This window comes from Crocuta crocuta, unplaced genomic scaffold, assembly GCF_008692635.1.
Source record: "Crocuta crocuta isolate KB4526 unplaced genomic scaffold, BGI_CrCroc_1.0 scaffold103, whole genome shotgun sequence".
In the NCBI taxonomy this organism is placed as follows: domain Eukaryota; kingdom Metazoa; phylum Chordata; class Mammalia; order Carnivora; family Hyaenidae; genus Crocuta; species Crocuta crocuta.
This window is the reverse complement of record NW_027529192.1, coordinates 1,541,831-1,552,265: the sequence shown is the minus strand read 5'-3', so window position 1 is coordinate 1,552,265 and position 10,435 is coordinate 1,541,831. Positions and strand designations below refer to the sequence as shown.

The 10,435-nt window shown below is 44.9% G+C and overlaps 1 protein-coding gene across 7 annotated transcripts in view; it reads left to right on the top strand.

Moving 5' to 3' along the window:
• NRCAM (neuronal cell adhesion molecule) overlaps positions 1-10,435 on the top strand; it is a 78,321-nt gene that overhangs the window by 3,638 nt on the left and 64,248 nt on the right. For all 7 annotated transcript variants that reach the window (XM_077758327.1, XM_077758326.1, XM_077758325.1 and 4 more), the window contains 3 exons: positions 1,552-1,657; positions 3,699-3,895; positions 5,417-5,539. In XM_077758327.1, coding sequence (XP_077614453.1) covers positions 1,552-1,657; positions 3,699-3,895; positions 5,417-5,539 — 426 coding nt within the window. The remainder of the gene's footprint in view (positions 1-1,551; positions 1,658-3,698; positions 3,896-5,416; positions 5,540-10,435) is intronic.

The following is a 10,435-nucleotide window of genomic DNA, read 5'->3' as shown; positions in this document are numbered from 1 at the left end:
GGCAGAGGCAGGAAGGGGCTGGGTGGGAGCGGGGGAGGGGGGGGCGGCTCTTGCTACATGGAGGGGACATGACAGTGCTGAGTATCCAGCGTTTCGTGGGCGCGCAGTAAGGAGGACAGTCATGAGCCCTGCTTTTCATCCATACTTTGGGTTATTTGGATATTTAGTAAGAGCCGGCGTTTTCGTGCCCGTCGGGGCGGACGGCGGCAAGACCAGAGACAAGACAAGCCGACAGAATCATGTTTGCAGATTTATAGGACATTAGGCGCAGAAGTGTTCAAGTCAGCCCTGGCGACACGTAACCGCAGTAAGGAGAGACCAGAGCAGAGGGCAATTACTAAGCCTCAGGAGATGCTCGGTTGGCAGGTGGAAGAGGTTTCAGGAAGCACAGAGCATGGGCGGGGAGGAAAGGGACGAGCCAGAACATGAAAAGTTTAAATGATCTAGCTAAGTCTTTGTTGGGTGGAGGGGACTGTCCTGTAAGATGGTTAGTGGCATCTCTGGCCTCTCTCCAGCACATTGCAGTACCACTTCCCCGCCCGGGGGTGACAGCCACAGTGGTCCAGAGATGGCCCTGTGTCCCCCGAGGGGACCCTCGGTTGAAAACCATCGGTCTATGTAAATGGCTCCCCCCGGCATTGCACAAGGCAGTAGCTTCTACTGGGAGACGCTGGTTCTCGTCTCTGCCACGTGCCTTCCCACTCAAGCCATTTTGTTGCCCTGAGCAACAAACGAAGTTGAAATAGATTATTTCTCCCTCCTTCCTGTTCTAACATTCTGTGATCCTGATCTCACACGAAGGACATGGTGATCTTATGAGCGACTTGAGCATTGGACGTGCGGAAAACCGGCTTCCTTCAGATTTAATGGTTCTGGGTCAGAACAATTTCCCCATACGATTTGAAAATGAATGATTGGATAACCCTTTGAGGAGCAAACTGGAAATGTTGCCTCCTGTAACAGGGCACTTCCCAATTCCACTCATCTTCTAAAGGAGATTGTTTTACCTTTGTGGCTACTACCTCCTACCTCCTGCCTCTAATAAGACATGCGAAGTGTCTGATTTAACCATTTTTAAATGTTAACTTCTCAAATTGATTTGTTCCCAATGTATATTAATTTCCATTAGCACACTAATGAACTATAAGTCAGTTACTCTTTCCTAAGAAATGCCCATTTACCTCCTAACTTAAATTTTACTGAAAAGCATCATTTGAGCTAAAAAAAATCCAAGGAATTTCTCATTGTTACATCAGAAAAGAAACTGTCTTGACATGAAGCTTGTCTTGGTGACTGTCTTCCCAAACTTGCAGTGGGGAAAATGGGCTCTGTGAGTCCATACAAAGTCACCAAAAGGAAGTTGTGACTTGATGTCAAAGTCTTAGGAGACGTTTAGCTAAAAATCTAATGAGGTATGTGCTGCCATTGTAGAAATTGCTAAAAGCGTTTGGAGTGTATTTCGTCTAGGGTAGGCGATTTTGATACCGACGGAATGATTTTTACGATGATCTTAAATGAGTTCTTTACATTATTCTTCTTTCTACAATCAAGTGGTACAGCCTCCAACTATTACTCAGCAGTCTCCAAAAGACTACATTATTGACCCTCGAGAGAATATTGTGATCCAGTGCAAGGCCAAAGGGAAGCCTCCTCCAAGGTGGGTGTGCTTTCTGCTCTGTTACACAACTGAAAATAAGCACTGCTGTTCATATTGAAGTTAATTTCAGGTCCTGCCTGTCTCTGAAGTATCATGTGTAAGTTCATGCTTTTGTCTTTCAGATGAATTAAAGTCAGGGTGTTCTTCTTGGAAACCCCCTTAAATTCCATTTCTGTACTCACACCCCTTGCAAAATGCTCACAAATTGTAGCGAGATGTGGAAGAAAGCCTCCTAATGGCTCTCTGGCCCTGATAGCATGGACATACCCATTTTTCCTCTGGGCCTTAGTTTCTTCAGCTTTAAAATAAAGAAGTTGGGTCTGATGACCTCAGAGATCTGTCCTTGCTCTGGAGAGGTCTATAAAATAGCTCTAAGTGGGTTTTCAGACTTGCAGGGCTCCGTACTCTGGATTCTCCATATGCATCTTGGCATGAGCATTGCACAGCGTTTTAGAGCTGGGAGAGACATGAGAGGTTATCCGGTACAACTAATAGATTTTATAGACGGGAAACTGATGCCTGGTAATGCTTGGCACCGTAGCCAAGGTCCCGCAGCCAATTAGCAAATACTCCCACTTGTGCAATAACATACGGGAGTTTAGGAGAGTTGGATTATTATTATTAGAATGTAATGTGGATTTTTAAGAAGGAAGTGAAAGTTTCTAGATTTTTCATTTCTTTCCTTTTTTTATTTTTTGGATGCTTATTTTTTTGAGCGCCAGAGCATGAGTCAGGGAGGGGCAGAGAGAGAGGGAGACAGAATCTGAAGCAGGCTCCAGGCTCTAAGCTGTCAGCACAGAGTCCAGGGCAGGCCTTGAACTCACAAACCTGTAAGATCATGACCTGAGCTGAAGTCAGACACTTAACTGACTGAGGTGCCCAGGCGCCCCTCTAGATCTTTCAATTCTGAGTCTGTTGCCAGCCTTACTCAGTTGTCACAGACTGGCACCTGAGAAAAAAATTATCTGGTAAATAGGTAAGTATGTCAAAAACACCCATCAGAGGTTTGCTTCAAAGCAGTCCGTTCTGCCATATTATGAGAAACCTCTAGCACCTGAGCCCGAATGTGATGCCATTTCACGGAGTTCCCATTCCGTTTCACACTGATGTAATACTTCCTGCAAGGCAGGATTTCTCCACCTCAGCATTTAGCCGCGTTCCCGGCCTCTGCCTCAGTGTCCTCCAGCCACCACCACCTCCGACCCCTTCATGTTGGGTCAACCACTGACGTAAGGGTAAGCAGTGGGAAGGGAAATCCAAGTGATCCGGGAAAGTTTCGAGATTCATGCCTTGGTATGAGCATGGCCGCTATTGATCTGTGACTAGTTATAAAGGATTTAATTACATGGGTGCTGTGACTTCTATATAAGGCAGTTTTTTATAGAAACAACACTGAAAAGGAGGAATTTCAGTTGGCACCTTGGAACACTTCCCAAGGAATTTACAAAAGCATCTCTAGAACTGAAAATTCTCACGATGTATGTTTTAGAGAGTTACCACTTTTGACAGCCAGCATTGAGAACACCACTGAACTCCTATTTCGCCCCCTCCTCCCAACTCACACTTTTCATTTTGGTGACGTGAGGCTGGTCTGGTCGCTTCCAAATGCACACATGGATTAGTACTTGGGAAAGCCTTTCTTGTCACATTTCAGCCCAGGGCAAAATTTTATAGACAGGTTATGAACTCTGTGAACAATGGAGTTTACAATAAAAATGCTAATAAAGCTTAAAGAGAGCGTGCCTGGGAGACCTACTTTCTGTATTTTCTTTGAAAAATGACAGGCAATTTGTGTGCATGATTTCCTTGAGACAGATTTCGGGTAGTTCTAAGGAAGACATGTACCTTAAAATGTATGGCCAGCACTTTTCTCCAAGTCACGATTCAATGAAACATTTTAGGTACAGAACCTTCTTTTACTGAATAGTATAATCTAATCGCTATTTCTAGAAACCTACAGAACTGCTTGGCATTTGTTAAAGAGTAAGTGATCCTGCTTTTCTCGATTGTTAACAAGCTTAATCCTTTATGTGTTGGGTAGCTTCTCCTGGACCCGAAATGGGACTCATTTTGACATAGATAAGGACCCTCTGGTCACCATGAAGCCCGGCTCAGGAACCCTCACAATCAACATCATGAGCGAAGGGAAAGCAGAGACCTATGAGGGGGTCTATCAGTGCACGGCCAGGAACGAACGCGGAGCGGCCATTTCTAATAATATCGTTGTCCGTCCATCCAGTAAGTGAGACTTGTCCACCAAACAGGACCCTGTTTAAAAGGTGGCTCGGAGGCTCAGCACCGGTCATGTCACCCAGACCCTGTCACAAGAAAGCAGTGCCATCGATTGTAATACTCTTACTTTGTTTTGCATGAAAATTATTGCTCCTTTCCACTGTACCCTAAGCTCTTTAGCTCCGTGCTTTGCCAACCCAGGATGCCTTGTGTGCAAGTCCAGAATAAAACACCGGCGGTAAGAGAGGTGTTTCTTTCCTGAATTGATCAAATTATCAATTTCTCTCATATCTTACGTATGGATGAACTCCTGATAGCCAGACAGAAATACATTCAGTATGAAATGGATAATGGGCAATCGACATTTTTGTTTCAAAGATTCCCTGGCAAGAGAGTGGCCTCAAGCCCTGATATTACTGTGAGGCTTTTTTTCAGTAGTTACTACCCAAAGTCTCTCAACAATGTGTATTTAAATAGCACATATTTAAAGAAAGGTAACCACTTGCAATTCTGGTCGCTTTAAAAACGGTTTCATTACCCATGTTCATTATTGGCAAACATTACAAATAACAAAAAAAGAAATTGAAAAATCACTCATGAATCCTTCCACTCAAGCTAGTAACGCCTGCTCTTTCCATGTTTCCTAGGTAGATGTGTATGTATACGTTCCAAATGAGCTCATTCTGAAGCACTATTTTATAACCTATTCTGACTTACCTGCGTATCATGTATATTCTCATATCAATCTTATAAACCAGTCTACTTAATACATAATATTGTATGATACTCACAAGTGTATATACACAATTATTCAACAAATCTTTTGGCATTTGGTGTTCTCCATTCTTTTTTTTTTTTTTTTTTGAGAGAGTGAAAGAGAGATAGCACATGGGGTGGGGAGGGGCAGAGGGCAAGAGAGAATCTCAAGCAGACTCCGAGCTGAGCATGGGTTCGATCCCATGACCCGGGATCATGACCTGAGCCCAAATCAAGAGTCAGATGCTCAACCAACTGAGCCGCCCTAGCATCCCTAGAGTTTTCCATTCTTCTGTGAAGAACTCACTGTAGTGAAACTATTATGTATCTTCTTTTTTTTTTTTTTTAATATTTTTTTAAATTTATTTATAGGAGAGAGAGAGACAGCGTGAGCAGGGGAGGCTCAGAGAGAGAGGGAGTCACAGACTCTNGAGCTGGCAGTCAGCACAGAGCCCGACGCGGGGCTCGAACCCACGAACCGCGAGATCATGACCTAAGCGAAAGTCGGACGCTTGACCGACTAAGCCACCCAGGCGCCCCTATTATATATCTTCTTAATGATTTATTTAATAATACAGGCTTTTAAACATGGAATTGCTGAGTCTGCATTTATACTATTAATGGCAGTGAATGAAAATCATCACATTTTGACTTCTAACGTTGTATTTAAAAATTACTCTCTTGTTATCTTAATGCTCGTAAATTCTGAGTTATCCTTTTCCCCAAAGTTTGTCTTTCTTTCTAATGCTCTTTTTATTTTTCAATAAAAAGGGTCACCGCTGTGGACCAAAGAAAAACTTGAGCCAATAACCCTTCGAAATGGCCAGTCTCTGGTCCTTCCCTGCAGACCCCCACTTGGATTGCCACCACCTATAATATTCTGGATGGATAATTGTAAGTTTTTTTTTTTGTTTTTTTTTTAGATAATTTTAAGTTAAAAAATTTTTTTTAAGTTTATTTGTTTTGAGAGAGCGCATGGGAGGGACAGAGGGGAGGGTGGGGAGAGAATCCCAACCAGGCTCTATGCTGTCAGTGCGGAGCCTGAATCGGGGCTCAAACTCACAAACTGTGGAATCGTGACCTGAGCCCCAAATCAAGATAGACTGTCAACCAACTGAGCCGCTCAGGCAACCCAGGTAATTGTAAGTTTTACAACTAGAAACTGTCTTTCTTCAAGCTTCTTATGATTATTTGCTGTCCCAATAAACTGTTACCTCTTGTGATTCATAAAATGTTTGTAAAACGTGTCAGAGATGCTCAGGAGAATAATTACTCGTTGAAATAAGCAACATGTCATGTGCAGCATGATTTTCTTGAGCACCTACTGCGAACCTGGCACTGCTCTACGTAAATCGAATTCCCTGCTTCCACCGAGCTCGCATTCTATGCAGCGGGAATGGCTGGAGGGTGGAGAAGGAAGCAGAAATAAATGCATTTAGAAAAGAAGTGCTGTGAGGAAAAACAAGCAATATTTTAGCTTTAAAGGGATGAGAGAGCGAGGCGGGCCCCTAACCGTCCAAGTGAAAGGGAAAGGTGTAGGAGCCCAAGGCAGGAGCAGCCTGGTGCCTAGAAAAGCCCGCAGGGCACGTCCCAGACTGAGTGAGCCTCGGGCGGAGGGTGACAGAGAGGGTCAGCGGAGTCCCGGGCTCCGGGCAGAGGGCTCTGGCTTTTGCTCTGAATGAAGCACGGAGACCCTGAAGGAGTGACGTCCCTGGAAACTAAGCAAATACCACAGTATCCCTCCAGCTCGTGTGTAGACCGCAGAGGGGGCAGAGGGGGGCCAGGAGGCCTGCCAGGCGGCCACAGCTGTCACCCAGCCGGAGCTGATCATGACACGGACTCGGGGAGTGGCCATCAGCTGGGGACCCAGATGGTCAGCTTCTGGGTATATTTTGGAGGTAGATCCTGCAGGATTTATTGGCGTCGGGGTGGGAGCATGAGAGGGAGTGACCAGAGATAACTACAGACTTGAACACTGAGCTGCTGGCAACAGGGAATCACCGTTTCCTGAAACAGCAGAAGCCCATCGGCAGGAAGGTGNTCACTGTACAGAGTTATTACAAGATTATTGACTTATTCCTGGGCTGTGCATGGCCTCCCTTGAGTTACTCATTTGATTACTGGAAGTCTGTACTTCTTAATCCCCTTCGCCTGTTTTGCCCACCCTCCCCACCCCTCCTCCTTCTGGTAACCAACAGTTTGTTTTCCGTATCTGTGAGCTTCTTTATGTTTTTTTTTTTTTTGATTCCACATATAAACAGAGTCATATTGTTATTTGTCTTTCACTGTCTGACTTATTTCACTCAGCATCATAGTCTCTGGGTCCATCCATATTGTCGCAAATGGGAAGATCTCATTCCTTTTGATGTTGAGCGGCACTCCGTTGCATGGACACCACGTGTCTAACCCGTTCATCTGTTGACAGACGCTTGGGCTGGCTGTTGTAAATAATGCTGCGGTAACACGGGAGACAATAGATCTCTGCAGAGTTGCATTTCCCTTTTCCTTGGATGGGTACACAGAAGCAGAATTGCTGGATTGCAGAGTAGTTCCATTTTTCAGGACCTTACGTGCTGTTTTCTGTATTGGCTGCACCAGTTTACATTCCCACTAGCCATGCATGAAGGGTCCCTTTCTCCTTGGGGGCCAACGCTCTTTTTTGTTTTTTTTCTGATGACTGCCATTCTGACAGGTGTGAAGTAATTAAAGCTGTGGTTTTCATTTACATTTCTCTGATGGGCATCTTCTCATCTTTCCACTTTTATTTTATTTTTTAAAGTTTATGTATTTATTTTTGGGAGAGAGAGAGAGAACAAGCCAGGAAGGGGAAGAGAGAGGGGGAGAGAGGATCCCAAGCAGGCTGCAAGATCACGACCTGAGCCAAAACCAAGAGTTGGATGCTTAACTGACTGAGCCACCCACGCACGTGCCCCTCACCTTCCCACTTCTAGGGGAGGAAACCGGGGCACAGAGAATGAAGTCATCCATTAGGCATGTGAATATCTGTCTACTCCGCCCCTGTCCTTAAGGGAATTTTTGTTTGCTGCCTCTCCCGCCTTCTAAAACCTCTTGTGCTAATAGTTTCTTAAAGGGAGCACATGGTTGTGCTTGGGGACCAAGAAACCAGGGTTTGGGATGCGAGGGGCCTATGAGGCCACCTGGAGGTGCCCAGGAGTCAGAAGGCAGATGCAGGGCCCCGTCACAGGGCAGGAACGTTAGCACAGAGGTGCTCCTAGAGTTGGGAGGTGGGTGTGTCAACTGAGGGAGGGGGTGGGGGGGAGAGAAAAGCCTGGGGTGTGGAGACCAGGAGCCCCCGGGAAACCTTGAGGAGAAGCCAGCAAAGCAGATGAGAAGGAGCAGCAGGCACTGAGGTAAGAAGAGAACAGGGGCGCCTGGGGGGCTCAGCCGGTTAAGCGTCCGACTTCGGCTCAGGTCACGATCTCACAGTTCGTGGGTTCGAGCCCTGTATCGAGCTCTTTGCTGACGGCCTGGAGCTGCTTCAGATTCTGTGTCTCCCTCTCTCTCTGCCCCTCCCCTGTTCCCGCTCGCTCTCATTCTCAAAAATAAATAAACATTAAAAAAAAAGAAGAAGAAAAGAAGAGAACAAAGACCGAGCAGTGTCCTTGGGATAAAGTGAAGCAAAGTGTCAAGAAGACAGAACAATCAGCCATTTCAAAAGATCAGATAACTTCTGATCTGAAAAACAGCTATTGAATTTGGCAACACTGGAGATCACTGTTGACCTTGACAAGAGTCGTGTAGGTGGAGTGGTGGGAAAGAATGCAAAATATTTGTAGGGAATACAGTCTATTCTCAGTGACGTGATTTCCTCTGAATTCATAGATGGCACACAATACTGAAGAGAACACTTATCTCTAATATTTAATTGCCATTTTTGACTCTTATATGAAATTACTCAGAGAAAATGTCACAACGAAGACCAAAATAAATATATAAGTGCATAAATGAGGAAATGTAGTTTCCTGTTATTGCATTACAGCTTTTTTTAAATGTTTATTTTTGAGAGAGAGAGACAGAGACAGAGTGTGAGCAGCAGAGGGGCAGGAAGGGAGACACAGAATCCAAAGCAGCTCCAGGTTCTGAGCTGTCAGCACAGAGCCCAACACGGGGCTCGAACTCACAAACTGTGACATTATGATCTGACTCAAAGTCAGAGGCTTAAACGGTTAAGCCACCCAGGCACCCCAATAGCAGCTTTTTAACAGGTTTAGAAAGATTAGATAACAAATCAAATGTAAATGAGTGGTGTGGGGCGTCAAAAATAACAGGATCCAAATGTCACTGCCCAAATGAGGCCCAATATTTGGTTTTTATTCAGAAAAGGTGAACTTTTCACTTAATAAGTAGATAAATACATGTAAAGTTTCAAAATCACAGGAATATGTGACTTTTTTCCCATGTTGCACTGCCAGCTATGTAATTTACATATACTGTAGGCTGTTGACAAAGCATCTGCACCTTTCAAATGAAATTGCATCTGGAATATGAGGGGAAAAAAATCAGATTTGTATAGCATTCTTCTTGCAAGATGACATTAATAAGTTACTCCTATCTGCATGCATTTGTTTTCTAAGTATAAGGCAATGGGTAAGTGCTATCACCCGCTCAAAGTCCACTCCCTTTAATTGGATCTACCAACTCCCATCAATAATAAAATACAAGCATGAGAATCAGAAGAGAATAAATGCATGCTTGTCTTTAACTCTTTCTATTCATTAAATAAATGTACCATATTTTCCCGTTATTTTTTTTTTNCCCAGGGCCCCCCCCCCCCCCGCCAAGTTATTTTTAAAACAATCCTTTCTGTAGGGACTCGTGGCTTATAATCATGAGTTTCCAACCACCAGTGAACCCCTCATGTTGACTAAGAACTTGTTTAACATGGCTAACCAGCATTCTTTCAAGCTCCGACTCCGAATTTCCCTGCCCGAAGGAGCTGCAGACTTTCAACCAGAATTTTGCATTTTGTATAATGTTAGGTGGGGCACTTTATGCAGGAGGACCCCCTGCTTGGCTCAGACTGGAGAATTCTGAAGACAAACACCTGGCCCGAGGCTGCGAGGATGGAAGGGCTTCCTAGTGCTCTCACTTTAGACGCACAGACCTCTCAGGACTCCGGGGACCGGGCCAGAAGCTTCAATATGTGTGTTAGCCAGCCCAGTGTGAATTCATATACTGTATTGGAGGCCCAACCTCCCGAAACCCTTTGCCTACTTAGAAAATCTTCCTTGGGGCGCCCAGGTGGCTCAGTTGGTTAAGCGTCCGACTCTTGATTTTGGCTCAGGTCATGATCTCAGCTCAGGTCACAGTTTGTGAGTTTGAGCCCCACACAGGGCTTTGCATTGATAGCTGGGGGCCTGTTTGGAATTCTCTATCTCTCTCCCTCTGTCTCTGTTCTTCCTCCGCTTGTGCTCTGTCTCTACTTCTTTCTCAAAATAAACTTAAAAAAAGAAAAAAAGACAAGAAAAGAAAATCTTCCTTAAGTGTGTGAGGCTGGACAGTTCCTTAACTGGACCTGAGGGGAAGTAACTGTTAAGCCTGAACTTGGAAAGTCAGAACGCTGACTTGAAGCTCATTTAATCACAGAGCCCCTAGTAGGGCCCAGTGTGGTACCACGGCAGCAGACACAGCAGACCGTCTCTGCCCTTCTGGAATCTAAACCCTAGTGCACGAAGACAGGCAATAAACAGCACGCAGGGCAAGGAAAAGACATCATAGGGTAGAAGGTGATGTAAATCCGGAACGAAAAAGTAGTGCAGGTGTGGGGGG